Here is a 15,944-nt window from a genome sequence, read left to right on the forward strand (position 1 = left end):
GACTGAGCAAGTGCCCCTTTTTGGTGATGCCCACCCCACTCCTCCCAGTTTGAAAACCGTTCCGCCGCCACTGCCCCCATTTCCAAAAATAAGTAAAAATGCTCACAACTCTCCAAGGTGTTTGAAACACACACATCAAATTATAGCTTATTTCATCATATTTCAGTTACTTGCATTTTTTTTCGGGAGGGGTGTTATCCGATGGCTTTGCAGAAAAATTTCCATCCAGAGATGATCACCCCTCAAGTAGTTCTGAAGCCCATTGCAGATTTGAAAAACATGATGACTACGCTCCACTGCAAATTAGAGCAATTTTAGGGCCCCATTTTATAAACATTTCACAGAATTACAAACTCGGCACTCTTCGGGTTTTTTTTGGGGGCATCAAACCCTCCTTTTTTGTGTTCACAAAATGCTCTAAAAACAGAGAAATGCATGCAAATCGTGAATGGCCGGCGTAGGCTATTTTGGGCCTATTTACGGCCTGCATCCATATGCTCTTGACCACGTTCATTCATTATGCCATGAAAATAATATGCAGATGAAGCGCAAGTAATCCTGCAATAAATAATTTAATGAATAAAATCCTTTATTGCAGAGACTGCAATCAAGTTGAAGTACACCAAACCATTGTTGTAGTGTGGCTCAGTTTGAGATCAGAAAAACTGAATTGAACGCTAACTCTGGGTACAAGTGAACGCAAATTTGTGAAACATCGCTCTAAAGTTTTTGCGTAAAAAGGTACGATATTGGTATAAAAGCAGCCGGAAGTTGGAGCCGTTATAATGGAACTTCCCTGCCTGAAAGTTCTGACCATTTTCCTCTTGATTTCCGGCCTGGTGGTTTGTTCCTTGACTGAAAACGAGGATGAAATCTCTAGGGAGGAAAGCACGGATCTGAAAAATTACTTGGTGAGAAAAGCCATGTTTCATAATTATGTCTCTATAGACCACGTATTCTGAGGGCGTATGCTTTTGTACAAAATGCAACACATATTATTTTACTGATTGTTTGAATTGATATCTGAATTTGAAATCCGATGTACAGAAATCACGCTGTGAGGGCGGGGTTCAGGATTTCCTCCACGTTTGAAGAGAAAAAAAACCTATGGCGAAGCGTATAAGCTATACAATCATGCCGACTTCGACTCGGCGTCGTGCTCATTTAAACTATTCGGTGTACTTTTTAACCAATTTGCAATTTCTTTTGGATGAATTGTTGTATTATTCTTACTTTAAAGTGAATAACATAAGTTTATATTAGCTGTTGAAGAAACAAGTTTCTGGAAAATAAAGAGAATTTAATGAAATGAATATTGAATACTTAAAATTGTCCCGTCGTTTATCGACCACTCCTGCTGCCATAAAAAAACGACACTTTTTTGTTTGCCTTGTTTGCAGAGAGAGGTTCACCAAGCAATGTCCAACCATCTTGCGACACGTGAGACGTGTAAGGACGACCAACCTGCGACACGTGACACGTCTGATGGCGGCTCAGCATCTGACAGTAAAATAGATACCATGGGGCTCGGCCGTCGAAAAGCAGGAATGAAAAGAAGCAAATTCGGCCGCATCAAGTTGTTACGCCTACACAGTGGAGATGGATTTTAGGCCCCCTATGGCTTGCTCTAGTACATTGTACCGTAAGCAGGGGTCTGTCTAGCCTTGTTCCACAATACCTATGTTCCCCAAAATCCTTAGGGTAGGGTTAGGGTATATAAGGGTTGGGGGACATAGGTACATTGGGAAACATAATAGTGTACACCCCGTAGGCAGATGTAGCACAAGTTGTCATCATTTACACGTCAATAATTAACCACATTCTGAGGTCATTATAAAGGACAATAATGTAACACGGTTGCGATCGATGCGAAATGTGCATGGGATGCAAGATTTTAATTTCAGTTTTCTCTAACAGAATAATTACCTTTATCATGCTGCCAGCATGTCAATTATGTTCCCCGTATGCAATAAAAGTACTGAATGATAATGATTTTGTACTAAGACTATTTTTCTTTCCAGTCTCGCTTTGGTTACGTTGATTTCAATGGGAAAGATCAAGATGGCCGCAACACGATAATGGTCTATTAATCTATGCCTCCGGCCAACCCTATAAATTAGTCCAGATCTGAAGTCGTACCCTTGCAGTATCGTTTTTTTCTTTCGTCTTTGTTTCCCTATATTTAGCTTCATTATTCAGCAGTTTTAAAGTAACACAAATACCATCCAGAAGTAAAACTCACACTCCGTAACAGAGCATGCTGCAGACGGATAGAAGTGTGGGTGATTATGGAATGTTTACTCAAGACAGTTATTCTAATGAGAAAGTATACGTGCAACCCTGTAGCGTCATTCTTGATATTTGTTAGGAAATAATATAATTTCTCGCGAAACTACGCTCTTGAAGCGCTATCTGCCGCCGAGTTTGTACAATTTCCAAGGACTATTATCAAACCAGAGTAGACAACAAGCCGAAATTGTTATACATGAATTTTCTTCGGGGGGGGGGGGGGTAAACCGATGACTTTGGGGAGAAATTTCCATCCATGATCACCCCTAAAAGTAGTTCTGAAGCCCATCGCCATTTTGAAAAATGATGCCTACGCTTCCATGGTGAAATAGAGCAATTTTAGGGCCCCATTTCATCAACATTTCACAGAATTACAAGATCGTATAGTCCTGCTTACGGCTTCCACCATTCATTTTTTTCAAACTCTCCAGTTATTTGCCCACAAAATGCTCCAATAGCAGAGAAATGCATGCAAATCGTGAATGGCCTGCGTAGGCAATTTTGAGCCTATTTACGGCCTGCAATATGCTCTTGACCACGTTCATTCATTATGCCATGAAAATAATATGCAGATGAAGCGCAAGTAATCCTGCAATAAATAATTTAATGAATAAAATCCTTTATTGCAGAGACTGCAATCAAGTTGAAGTACACCAAACCATTGTTGTAGTGTGGCTCAGTTTGAGAACAGAAAAACAGAATTGAACGCTAACTCTGTGTACAAGTGAACGCAAATTTGTGAAACATCGCTCTAAAGTTTTTGCGTAAACAGGTACGATATTGGTATAAAAGCAGCCGGAAGTTGGAGCCGTTATAATGGAACTTCCCTGCCTGAAAGTTCTGACCATTTTCCTCTTGATTTCCGGCCTGGTGGTTTGTTCCTTGACTGAAAACGAGGATGAAATCTCTAGGGAGGAAAGCACGGATCTGAAAAATTACTTGGTGAGTAAAGCCATGTTTCATAATTATGTCTCTATAGACCACGTATTCTGAGGGCGTATACTTTTGTACAAAGTGCAACACATATTATTTAACTGATTGTTTGAATTTATATCTGAATTTTAAATCCGATGTACAGAAATCACGCTGTAAGGGCGGGGTTCAGGATTTCCTCCACGTTTGAAGAGAAAAAAACCTATGGCGAAGCGTATAAGCCATACAATTATGCCGACTTCGACTCGGCGGCGTGCTCATTTAAACTATTCGGTGTACTTTTTAACCAATTTGCAAATTTATTTGGATGAATTGTTGTATTATTCTTACTTTTAAGTGAATAACATAATTTTATATTAGCTGTTGACAAAACAAGTTTCTGGAAAATAAAGAGAATTTAATGAAATGAATATTGAATACTTAAAATTGTCCCGTCGTTTATCGACCACTCCTGCTGCCATAAAAAAACGACACTTTTTTTTGTTGGCCTTGTTTGCAGAGAGAGGTTCACCAAGCAATGTCCAACAATCTTGCGACACGTGAGACGTCTAAGGTCGACCAACCTGCGACACGTGACACGTCTGATGGCGGCTCAGCATCTGACAGTAAAATAGATACCATGGGGCTCGGCCGTCGAAAAGCAGGAATGAAAAGAAGCAAATTCGGCCGCATCAAGTTTTTACGCCTACACAGTGGATACAATTAGGCCCCCTATGGCTTGCTCTAGTACATTGTACCGTCCTTGTTCCACATTACCTATGTTCCCCCAAATCCTTAGGGTAGGGTTAGGGTAAGGGTTGGGGACATAGGTACATTGGGGGACATAATAGTATACACCCCCGTAGGCAGATGTAGCGCAAGTTGTCATCATTTACACGTCAATAATTAACCACATTCTGAGGTCATTATAAAGGACAATAATGTAACAGGGTTGCGATCGATGCGAAATGTGCATGGGATGCAAGATTTTAATTTCAGTTTTCTCTAACAGAATAATTACCTTTATCATGCTGCCAGCATGTCAATTATGTTCCCTGTATGCAATAAAAGTACTGAATGATAATGATTTTGTACTCAGACTATTTTTCTTTCCAGTCTCGCTTTGGTAACGTTGATTTCAATGGGAAAGATCAAGATGGCCGCAACACGATAATGGTCTATTAATCTAGGCCTCCGGCCAACCCTATAAATTAGTCCAGATCTGAAGTCGTACCCTTGCAGTATCGTTTTCTTCTTTCGTCTTTGTTTCCCTATATTTAGCTTCATTATTCAGCAGTTTTAAAGTAACACAAATACCATCCAGAAGTAAAACTCATACTCCGTAACAGAACATGCTGCAGACGGATAGAAGTGTGGGTGATTATGGAATGTTTGCTCAAGACAGTTATTCTAATGAGAAAGTATACGTGCAACCCTGTAGCGTCATTCTTGATATTTGTTAGGAAATAATATAATTTCTCGCGAAACTACGCTCTTGAAGCGCTATCTGCCGCCGAGTTTGTACAATTTCCAAGGACTATTATCACACCAGAGTAGACAACAAGCCGAAATTGTTATACATGAATTTTTTTCGGGGGGGGGGGGAGGGGAAACCGATGACTTTGGGGAGAAATTTCCATCCATGATCACCCCTAAAAGTAGTTCTGAAGCCCATCGCCATTTTGAAAAATGATGCCTACGCTTCCATGGTGAAATAGAGCAATTTTAGGGCCCCATTTCATCAACATTTCACAGAATTACAAGATCGTATAGTCAGTCTTGCTCACGGCTTCCACCATTCATTTTGTTCCAACTCTCCAGTTATTTGCCCACGAAATGCTCCAATAGCAGAGAAATGCATGCAAATCGTGATTTGGCCTGCGTAGGCTATTTTGGGCCTATTTACGGCCTGCATCCATATGCTCTTAACCACGTTTATTCATTATGCCATGAAAATAATATGCAGATGAAGCGCAAGTAATCCTGCAATAAATAATTTATTGAATACAATCCTTTATTGCAGAGACTGCAATCAAGTTTAAGTACACCACACCATTGTTGTAGTGTGGCTCAGTTTGAGAACAGAAAAACTGAATTGAACGCTAACTCTATGAACAGGTGAACGCACATTTGTGAAACATCGCTCTAAAGTTTTTGCGTAAAAAGGTACGATATTGGTATAAAAGCAGCCGGAAGTTGGAGCCGTTATAATGGAACTTCCCTGCCTGAAAGTTCTGACCATTTTCCTCTTGATTTCCGGCCTGGTGGTTTGTTCCTTGACTGAAAACGAGGATGAAATCTCTAGGGAGGAAGGCACGGATCTGAAAAATTACTTGGTGAGTAAAGCCATGCATGTTTCATAATTATGTCTCTATAGACCACGTTTTCTGAGGGCGTATACTTTTGTTCAAAATGCAACACATATCATTTAACTGATTGTTTGAATTTATATCTGAATTTGAAATCCGATGTACAGAAATCACGCTGTAAGGGCGTGGTTCAGGATTTCCTCCACGTTTGAAGAGAAAAAAACCTATTGCGAAGCGTATAAGCTATAGAATCATGCCTACTTCGACTCGGCGGCGTGCTCATTTAAACTATTCGGTGTACTTTTTAACCAATTTGCAAATTTATTTGGATGAATTGTTGTCTTATTCTTACTTTTAAGTGAATAACATAAGTTTATATTAGCTGTTGACAAAACAAGTTTCTGGAAAATAAAGAGAATTTAATGAAATGAATATTGAATACTTAAAATTGTCCCGTCGTTTATCGACCACTCCTGCTGCCATAAAAAAAACGACACTTTTGTTTGTTGGCCTTGTTTGCAGAGAGAGGTTCACCAAGCAATGTCCAACCATCTTGCGACACGTGAGACGTCTAAGGACGACCAACCTGCGACACGTGACACGTCTGATGGCGGCTCAGCATCTGACAGTAAAATAGATACCATGGAGCTCGGCCGTCGAAAAGCAGGAATGAAAAGAAGCAAATTCGGCCGCATCAAGTTTTTACGCCTACACAGTGGAGATGGATTTTAGGCCCCCTATGGCTTGCTCTAGTACATTGTACCGTAAGCAGGGGTCTGTCTAGCCTTGTTCCACAATACCTATGTTCCCCAAAATCCTTAGGGTAGGGTTAGGGTATATAAGGGTTGGGGGACATAGGTACATTGGGAAACATAATAGTGTACACCCCCGTAGGCAGATGTAGCACAAGTTGTCATCATTTACACGTCAATAATTAACCACATTCTGAGGTAATTATAAAGGACAATAATGTAACACGGTTGCGATCGATGCGAAATGTGCATGGGATGCAAGATTTTAATTTCAGTTTTCTCTAACAGAATAATTACCTTTATCATGCTGCCAGCATGTCAATTATGTTCCCCGTATGCAATAAAAGTACTGAATGATAATGATTTTGTACTCAGACTATTTTTCTTTCCAGTCTCGCTTTGGTTACCTTGATTTCAATGGGAAAGATCAAGATGGCCGCAACACGATAATGGTCTATTAATCTAGGCCTCCGGCCGACCCTATAAATTAGTCCAGATCTGAAGTCGTACCCTTGCAGTATCGTTTTTTCTTTCGTCTTTGTTTCCCTATATTTAGCTTCATTATTCAGCAGTTTTAAAGTAACACAAATACCATCCAGAAGTAAAACTCACACTCCGTAACAGAGCATGCTGCAGACGGATAGAAGTGTGGGTGACTATGGAATGTTTGCTCAAGACAGTTATTCTAATGAGAAAGTATACGTGCAACCCTGTAGCGTCATTCTTGATATTTGTTAGGAAATAATATAATTTCTCGCGAAACTACGCTCTTGAAGCGCTATCTGCCGCCGAGTTTGTACAATTTCCAAAGACTATTATCACACCAGAGTAGACAACAAGCCGAAATTGTTATACATGAATTTTTTTCGGGGGGGGGGGGGGGTAAACCGATGACTTTGGGGAGAAATTTCCATCCATGATCACCCCTAATTTCTGAAGCCCATCGCCATTTTGAAAAATGATGCCTACGCTTCCATGGTGAAATAGAGCAATTTTAGGGCCCCATTTCATCAACATTTCACAGAATTACAAGATCGTATAGTCCTGCTCACGGCTTCCACCATTCATTTTTTTCAAACTCTCCAGTTATTTCCCCAGAAAATGCTCCAATAGCAGAGAAATGCATGCAAATCGTGAATGGCCTGCGTAGGCAATTTTGAGCCTATTTACGGCCTGACCACGTTCATTCATTATGCCATGAAAATAATATGCGGATGAAGCGCAAGTAATCCTGCAATAAATAATTTAATGAATAAAATCCTTTATTGCAGAGACTGCAATCAAGTTGAAGTACACCAAACCATTGTTGTAGTGTGGCTCAGTTTGAGATCAGAAAAACTGAATTGAACGCTAACTCTGTGTACAAGTCGGAACGCAAATTTGTGAAACATCGCTCTAAAGTTTTTGCGTAAACAGGTACGATATTGGTATAAAAGCAGCCGGAAGTTGGAGCCGTTATAATGGAACTTCCCTGCCTGAAAGTTCTGACCATTTTCCTCTTGATTTCCGGCCTGGTGGTGTGTTCCTTGACTGAAAACGAGGATGAAATCTCTAGGGAGGAAAGCACGGATCTGAAAAATTACGTGGTGAGTAAAGCCATGTTTCATTATGTCTCTATAGACCACGTATTCTGAGGGCGTATACTTTTGTACAAAGTGCAACACATATTATTTAACTGATTGTTTGAATTGATATCTGAATTTTAAATCCGATGTACAGAAATCACGCTGTAAGGGCGGGGTTCAGGATTTCCTCCACGTTTGAAGAGAAAAAAAACCTATGGCGAAGCGTATAAGCTATACAATCATGCCGACTTCGACTCGGCGGCGTGCTCATTTAAACTATTCGGTGTACTTTTTAACCAATTTGCAAATTTATTTGGATGAATTGTTGTCTTATTCTTACTTTTAAGTGAATAACATAATTTTATATTAGCTGTTGACAAAACAAGTTTCTGGAAAATAAAGAGAATTTAATGAAATGAATATTGAATACTTAAAATTGTCCCGTCGTTTATCGACCACTCCTGCTGCCATAAAAAAACGACACTTTTGTTTGTTGGCCTTGTTTGCAGAGAGAGGTTCACCAAGCAATGTCCAACCATCTTGCGACACGTGAGACGTCTAAGGACGACCAACCTGCGACACGTGACACGTCTGATGGCGGCTCAGCATCTGACAGTAAAATAGATACCATGGGGCTCGGCCGTCGAAAAGCAGGAATGAAAAGAAGCAAATTCGGCCGCATCAAGTTTTTACGCCTACACAGTGGATATAATTAGGCCCCCTATGCCTTGTTCTAGTACATTGTACCGTCCTTGTTCCACAATACCTATGTTCCCCCAAATCCTTAGGGTAGGGTTAGTGTAAGGGTTGGGGACATAGGTACATTGGGGGACATAATAGTATACACCCCCGTAGGCAGATGTAGCGCAAGTTGTCATCATTTACACGTCAATAATTAACCACATTCTGAGGTCATTATAAAGGACAATAATGTAACACGGTTGCGATCGATGCGAAATGTGCATGGGATGCAAGATTTTAATTTCAGTTTTCTCTAACAGAATAATTACCTTTATCATGCTGCCAGCATGTCAATTATGTTCCCTGTATGCAATAAAAGTACTGAATGATAATGATTTTGTACTCAGACTATTTTTCTTTCCAGTCTCGCTTTGGTAACGTTGATTTCAATGGGAAAGATCAAGATGGCCGCAACACGATAATGGTCTATTAATCTAGGCCTCCGGCCAACCCTATAAATTAGTCCAGATCTGAAGTCGTACCCTTGCAGTATCGTTTTCTTCTTTCGTCTTTGTTTCCCTATATTTAGCTTCATTATTCAGCAGTTTTAAAGTAACACAAATACCATCCAGAAGTAAAACTCATACTCCGTAACAGAACATGGTGCAGACGGATAGAAGTGTGGGTGATTATGGAATGTTTGCTCAAGACAGTTATTCTAATGAGAAAGTATACGTGCAACCCTGTAGCGTCATTCTTGATATTTGTTAGGAAATAATATAATTTCTCGCGAAACTACGCTCTTGAAGCGCTATCTGCCGCCGAGTTTGTACAATTTCCAAGGACTATTATCACACCAGAGTAGACAACAAGCCGAAATTGTTATACATGCATTTTTTTCGGGGGGGGGGGAGGGGAAACCGATGACTTTGGGGAGAAATTTCCATCCAGTCATAATTACCCCTTAAAACATAGTTCTGAAGCCCATCGCCATTTTGAAAAATGATGCCTACGCTTCCATGGTGAAATAGAGCAATTTTAGGGCCCCATTTCATCAACATTTCACAGAATTACAAGATCGTATAGTCCTGCTTACGGCTTCCACCATTCATTTTTTTCAAACTCTCCAGTTATTTGCCCACAAAATGCTCCAATAGCAGAGAAATGCATGCAAATCGTGAATGGCCTGCGTAGGCAATTTTGGGCCTATTTACGGCCTGCAATATGCTCTTGACCACGTTCATTCATTATGCCAGGAAAATAATATGCAGATGAAGCGCAAGTAATCCTGCAATAAATAATTTAATGAATAAAATCCTTTATTGCAGAGACTGCAATCAAGTTGAAGTACACCAAACCATTGTTGTAGTGTGGCTCAGTTTGAGATCAGAAAAACTGAATTGAACGCTAACTCTGTGTACAAGTCGGAACGCAAATTTGTGAAACATCGCTCTAAAGTTTTTGCGTAAACAGGTACGATATTGGTATAAAAGCAGCCGGAAGTTGGAGCCGTTATAATGGAACTTCCCTGCCTGAAAGTTCTGACCACTTTCCTCTTGATTTCCGGGCTGGTGGTGTGTTCCTTGACTGAAAACGAGGATGAAATCTCTAGGGAGGAAAGCACGGATCTTAAAAATTACTTGGTGAGTAAAGCCATGCATATTTCATAATAATAGACCACGTATTCTGAGGGCGTATACTTTTGTACAAAATGCAACACATATTATTTAACTGATTGTTTGAATTGATATCTGAATTTTAAATCCGATGTACAGAAATCACGCTGTAAGGGCGGGGTTCAGGATTTCCTCCACGTTTAAAGAGAAAAAAACCTATGGCGAAGCGTATAAGCTATACAATCATGCCGACTTCGACTCGGCGGCGTGCTCATTTAATTTATTCGTATGTCCGTGGTGACTAATCGTCACCACGGAATAGTTTAAATGAGTAAGCCGAATAGTTTAAATGAGTATGCCGCCGAGTCGAAGTCGGCATGATTGTATAGCTTATACGCTTCGCCATAGGTTTTTTTCTCTTCAAACGTGGAGGAAATCCTGAACCCCGCCCTTATACAGCGTGATTTCTGTACATCGGATTTCAAATTCAGATATAAATTCGAACAATCAGTTAAATGATATGTGTTGCATTTTGAACAAAAGTATACGCCCTCAGAATACGTGGTCTATAGAGACATAATTATGAAACATGCATGGCTTTACTCACCAAGTAATTTTTCAGATCCGTGCTTTCCTCCCTAGAGATTTCATCCTCGTTTTCAGTCAAGGAACAAACCACCAGCCCGAAAATCAAGAGGAAAATGGTCAGAACTTTCAGGCAGGAAAGTTCCATTATAACGGCTCCATTTTCCGGCTGCTTTTATACCAATATCGTACCTTTTTACGCAAAAACTTTAGAGCGATGTTTCACAAATTTGCGTTCACTTGTACACAGAGTTAGCGTTCAATTCAGTTTTTCTGATCTCAAACTGAGCCACACTACAACAATGGTTTGGTGTACTTCAACTTGATTGCAGTCTCTGCAATAAAGGATTTTATTCATTAAATTATTTATTGCAGGATTACTTGCGCTTCATCTGCATATTATTTTCATGGCATAATGAATGAACGTGGTCAAGAGCATATTGCAGGCCGTAAATAGGCTCAAAATTGCCTACGCAGGCCAAATCACGATTTGCATGCATTTCTCTGCTATTGGAGCATTTCGTGGGCAAATAACTGGAGAGTTGGAACAAAATGAATGGTGGAAGCCGTGAGCATGACTGACTATGCGATCTTGTAATTCTGTGAAATGTTGATGAAATGGGGCCCTAAAGTTTCATCATAGCGGCTCCATTTTCCGGCTGCTTTTTATACAAATATCGTACCTTTTTACGAAAAAAAACTTTAGAGCGATGTTTCACAAAGCTGCGTTAATTTGTACACAAAGTCAATTCAGTTCCCTGATCTCAAACTGAGCCACACTACAACAATGGTTTGGTGTACTAAAACTTTATTGCAGTCTCTGTTTATGCAGGATTACTTGCGCTTCATCTGCATATTGATTTCATGGCATAATGAATGAACGTGGTCAAGAGCATATTTATGGTTGCAGGCCGTAAATAGGACCAAACTTGCCTACGCCGGCCAAATCACGATTTGCATGCATTTCTCTGCTATATGAGCATTTTGTGAGCAAAGAACCTGAGGGTTTTTAAACAAAAAAGGAATGGTGGAAGCCGTGAGCAGGATTATACGATCTTGTAATGCTGTGAAATGTTGATGCAATTGGGCCCTAAAATTGCTCTATTTTACAGTGGAGCGTAGGCATCATTGTTTAAAATGGCGATGGGCTTCAGAACTACTTTTAGGGGTGATCATGGATGGAAATTTCTCCCCAAATTCATCGGATTACCGCCTCCCCCCGAACAAAAACATATACATGTATAACAAATCCGGTTTGTTGTCTTCTTTGGTGTGATAATAGTCCTTGGAAATTGTACAAAACTGGCCACAGATAGCGCTCCAAGAGCGTAGTTTCGCGAGAAATTATCATTTCCTAACAAATATCAAGAATGACGCTACAGGGTTGCATGTAAACTTTCTCATTAGAATAACTGTCTTGAGTAAACATTCCATAATCACCCACACTTCTATCCGTCTGCAGCATGTTCTGTTACGGAGTGTGAGTTTTACTTCTGGGTGGTATTTGTGTTAATTTAAAACTGCTGAATAATAAAGCTTAATATAGGAAACAAATACGAAAGCAGAAAACGATTCTGCAAGTGCAAGGGTATTACTTCAGATCTGGACTAACTTAAGGTAGGACTGAAGGCCTAGTTTAAATTATTCTTTAGAGAAAACTGAATAAAAATCGTGCATCCCATGCACATTTTGCGTCTATCGCAACCGTGTTACATGATTGTCCATAATGACCTCAGAATGATGTGGTTAAAGGGAATGTACCTCATTGGCTTTTGCTGTAATTTTCAGAAATGAACTATTTCAGGGGTTAGTATAATAGATCAAATATTGTTACACTGACATGTTTGAAGTTTTGTGTTCGAAAATGCTGGAAAAACCAAGAAAAACAAAACTGTTCAAGCTGGAAATTTTTACAAAAATACCATATTCTTGAAAATGACTTCACACCAGGTGCCATAATTTTACAGGATGCTTTAGACTGTCAATTACCAACATCCTATTTAGGTATTTCGTAAAAACTTGGTACTCTTATCTTTCGATGTTTGCAAATGTTGTATATTCCCTTTAATTGACGTGGAAAATCTGCCTATGGTACTAGAACCATGGAGCTATAAGCCATAATACATGTATCCATGTAAATGCCCGTCGTTGCCGTGCTTGCTTCTTTTTTTATTCCTGCTGTCCGACGGCCGAGCCCCACTGCGATTGTGTCTAGCCTCCATCAGATGTGTCTCGTGTCGCAGGTTGGTTGTCCTTAGACGTCTTACGCTTCGCAAGATTTTTGGACATTGCTATGTGAACCTCTCTCTGCAAACAAGACCCCCAAAAACGGCGTTTTTTATGGCAGCAGGAGTGGTCGATAAACGATATTCATTCAATTAAATTCTCTTTATTTTCCATGCAGAAAATTATTTTGTCAACAGCTAAAAATAAAAATAATCCAACAATTCATTTTTCAAACGTGGAGGAAAACCTGGACCCCGCCCATATAGCGTGATTTCTGTACATCGGATTCAAAATTCAGAGAAATTCAAAAAATCAGTTAAATAATATATGGTGCATTTTATACGCCCTCAGAATACATGGTCTAGGGAAATAATTATGAATAACATAATTTTATATTAGCTGTTGACAAAACAAGTTTCTGGAAAATAAAGAGAATTTAATGAAATGAATATTGAATACTTAAAATTGTCCCGTCGTTTATCGACAACTCCTGCTGCCATAAAAAAACGACACTTTTTTGTTGGCCTTGTTTGCAGAGAGAGGCTCACCAAGCAATGTCCAACCATCTTGCGACACGTGAGACGTCTAAGGACGACCAACCTGCGACACGTGACACGTCTGATGGCGGCTCAGCATCTGACAGTAAAATAGTACCATGGGGGCCGGGCTCGGCCGTCGAAAAGCAGGAATGAAAAGAAGCAAGCACGGCCGCATCAAGTTTTTACGCCTACACAGTGGAGATGGATTTTAGGCCCCCTATGGCTTGCTCTAGTACATTGTACCGTAAGCAGGGGTCTGTCTAGCCTTGTTCCACAATACCTATGTTCCCAAAAATCCTTAGGGTATAGGGTTAGGGTAAGGGTTGGGGGACATAGGTACATTGGGGAACATAATAGTATGAACTCTAGTAGGCAGATGTCATGTAGCATAAGTTGTCATCATTTAGACGTCAATAATTAACCACATTCTGAGGTCATTATAAAGGACAATCATGTAACACAGTTGCGATCGACGCGAAAATGTGCATGGGATGCAAGATTTAAATTTCAGTTTTCTCTAACAGAATAATTACCTTTATCATGCTCCCACCATGTCAATTATGTTCCCTGTATACAACAAAAGTACTGAATGATAATGATTTTGTACTAAGACTATTTTTCTTTCCAGTCTCGCTTTGGTTACGTTGATTTCAATGGGAAAGATCAAGATGGCCGCAACACGATAATGGTCTATTAATCTATGCCTCCGGCCAACCCTATAAATTAGTCCAGATCTGAAGTCGTACCCTTGCAGTATCGTTTTCTTCTTTCGTCTTTGTTTCCCTATATTTAGCTTCATTATTCAGCAGTTTTAAAATAGCACAAATACCAACCAGAAGTAAAACTCACACTCCGTAACAGAGCATGCTGCAGACGGATAGAAGTGTGGGTGATTATGGAATGTTTACTCAAGACAGTTATTCTAATGAGAAACTATACGTGCAACCCTGTAGCGTCATTCTTGATATTTGTTAGGAAATAATATAATTTCTCGCGAATCTACGCTCTTGAAGCGCTATCTGCCGCCGAGTTTGTACAATTTCCAAGGACTATTATCACACCAGAGTAGACAAGAAGCCGAAATAGTTGATATGCAGATAAAGCGCAAGTAATCCTGCATAAAACGAGACTGCAATAAATTTTAAGTACACCAAACCATTGTTGTAGTGTGGCTCAGTTTGAGATCAGGAAACTGAATTGAACGCTAACTTTGTGTACAGTGATCGCAACTTTGTGTGAAACAATGCTCTAAAGTCTTTACGTAAAAAGGTACGATTTTGGTGTAAAAGCAGCCGGAAGTTGGAGCCGCTATGATTGAACTTCCCTGCCTGAAAGTTCTGACCATTTTCTTCTTAATTTCCGGCCTGGCGGTGTGTTCCTTGACTGAAAACGAGGATGGAATCTCTAGGGAGGAAAGCACGGATCTGAAAAATTACTTGGTGAGTTAAGCCATGTTTCATAATTATGTCTCTAGACATTCTGAGGGCGTATACTTTTGTACAATGCACGATATATTATTTAACTGATTGTTTGAATTTCTCTCAATATTTTAAATCCGATATACAGAAATAACGCTACAAGGGCGGGGTTCAGGTTTTCCTCCTGTCTCCCGCATTTGAAAAAAAAAACCTATGGCGAAACGTATAAGTTATGATGCCGACTTCGACTCGGGTACTTTTTTAACCAATTTGCAAATTTATTTGGATGAATTTTTCGACTATTCTAACTTTTATAGTGAATGACATAATGTTGACAAAACAAGTTTCTGCATGGAAAAAAAAGAGAATTTAATTGAATGAATATTGAATGCTCAAAATTTCCCGTCCTTTATCGACCACTCCTGTTGCCATAAAAAACGACACATGTTTTGGTTTTATTTGCAGAGAGAGGTCCACCGAGCAATTTCCAAACATCTTGCGACACGTAAGACGTCTAAGGACAACCAACCTGCGACACGAGACACGTCTAATGGGGGCTCAGTATCTGACAGTAAAATAGGCCCCATCCCAGTGGGGCTCGGCCGTCGAAAAGCAGGAATGAAAAAAAGCAAGCACGGCAAAGACGGGCATTTACCTGGATATTCTGGCTTGTTCTAGTATCGTAGGCAGGGGTCTACCCGTCGCTCACATTAACCATGTTCCCCAATACCTATCTCCCCCCACAATCCTTAGGGTTAGGGTTAGGGTTGGGGAACATAGTGCGCCCCCGTAGGCAGATGTAGCCTATATGTTGTCCTCATTTCCACGTCAATTAACCACATCATTCTGAGGTCATTATTAGGGACAATCATGTAACACGGTTGCGATCGACGTAAAATGTGCATGGGATGCACGATTTTTATTTCAGTCGTCTCTAAAGAATATTCGATCACTTGGGGGAGAAATTTCCATCCAGAGATGATCACCCATAAGAGAAGTTCTGAAGCCCAACACCATATTGAAATATGATGCATACGTTCCATTGCGAAGAG

The 15,944-nt window shown here is 40.1% G+C and overlaps 4 protein-coding genes across 4 annotated transcripts; all 4 read left to right on the top strand.

Moving 5' to 3' along the window:
- Positions 1-626: 626 nt before the first annotated feature.
- LOC119721231 lies at positions 627-2,047 on the top strand. Its single transcript, XM_038191202.1, has 2 exons — positions 627-911; positions 1,401-2,047. The coding sequence occupies exons 1-2, from the start codon at positions 786-788 to the stop codon at positions 1,608-1,610; spliced, it is 336 nt and encodes a 111-aa protein (XP_038047130.1). The 5' UTR covers positions 627-785; the 3' UTR covers positions 1,611-2,047.
- An 899-nt stretch (positions 2,048-2,946) lies between these two features.
- On the top strand, positions 2,947-4,143 carry LOC119721232. The gene is made up of 2 exons (XM_038191203.1): positions 2,947-3,231; positions 3,722-4,143. Exons 1-2 carry the CDS (start codon positions 3,106-3,108, stop codon positions 3,926-3,928), a joined length of 333 nt encoding a protein of 110 aa, XP_038047131.1. The 5' UTR covers positions 2,947-3,105; the 3' UTR covers positions 3,929-4,143.
- A 1,133-nt stretch (positions 4,144-5,276) lies between these two features.
- On the top strand, positions 5,277-6,681 carry LOC119721234. Its single transcript, XM_038191204.1, has 2 exons — positions 5,277-5,537; positions 6,033-6,681. Exons 1-2 carry the CDS (start codon positions 5,412-5,414, stop codon positions 6,240-6,242), a joined length of 336 nt encoding a protein of 111 aa, XP_038047132.1. The 5' UTR covers positions 5,277-5,411; the 3' UTR covers positions 6,243-6,681.
- An 851-nt stretch (positions 6,682-7,532) lies between these two features.
- LOC119721235 lies at positions 7,533-8,884 on the top strand. Its single transcript, XM_038191205.1, has 2 exons — positions 7,533-7,848; positions 8,337-8,884. Exons 1-2 carry the CDS (start codon positions 7,723-7,725, stop codon positions 8,541-8,543), a joined length of 333 nt encoding a protein of 110 aa, XP_038047133.1. The 5' UTR covers positions 7,533-7,722; the 3' UTR covers positions 8,544-8,884.
- The last annotated feature ends 7,060 nt before the right edge of the window (positions 8,885-15,944 follow it).

The sequence above is a fragment of the Patiria miniata genome, unplaced genomic scaffold, assembly GCF_015706575.1.
Source record: "Patiria miniata isolate m_02_andy unplaced genomic scaffold, ASM1570657v1 HiC_scaffold_13, whole genome shotgun sequence".
Lineage (NCBI taxonomy): Eukaryota > Metazoa > Echinodermata > Asteroidea > Valvatida > Asterinidae > Patiria > Patiria miniata.

Coding starts and splice junctions, on each gene's coding strand:
- LOC119721231 (XM_038191202.1), top strand. CDS start 786: ATGGAACTTCCCTGCCTGAAAGTTCTGACCATTTTCCTCTTGATTTCC. Junction 912..1,400: donor CGGATCTGAAAAATTACTTG/GTGAGAAAAGCC, acceptor CCTTGTTTGCAG/AGAGAGGTTCACCAAGCAAT.
- LOC119721232 (XM_038191203.1), top strand. CDS start 3,106: ATGGAACTTCCCTGCCTGAAAGTTCTGACCATTTTCCTCTTGATTTCC. Junction 3,232..3,721: donor CGGATCTGAAAAATTACTTG/GTGAGTAAAGCC, acceptor CCTTGTTTGCAG/AGAGAGGTTCACCAAGCAAT.
- LOC119721234 (XM_038191204.1), top strand. CDS start 5,412: ATGGAACTTCCCTGCCTGAAAGTTCTGACCATTTTCCTCTTGATTTCC. Junction 5,538..6,032: donor CGGATCTGAAAAATTACTTG/GTGAGTAAAGCC, acceptor CCTTGTTTGCAG/AGAGAGGTTCACCAAGCAAT.
- LOC119721235 (XM_038191205.1), top strand. CDS start 7,723: ATGGAACTTCCCTGCCTGAAAGTTCTGACCATTTTCCTCTTGATTTCC. Junction 7,849..8,336: donor CGGATCTGAAAAATTACGTG/GTGAGTAAAGCC, acceptor CCTTGTTTGCAG/AGAGAGGTTCACCAAGCAAT.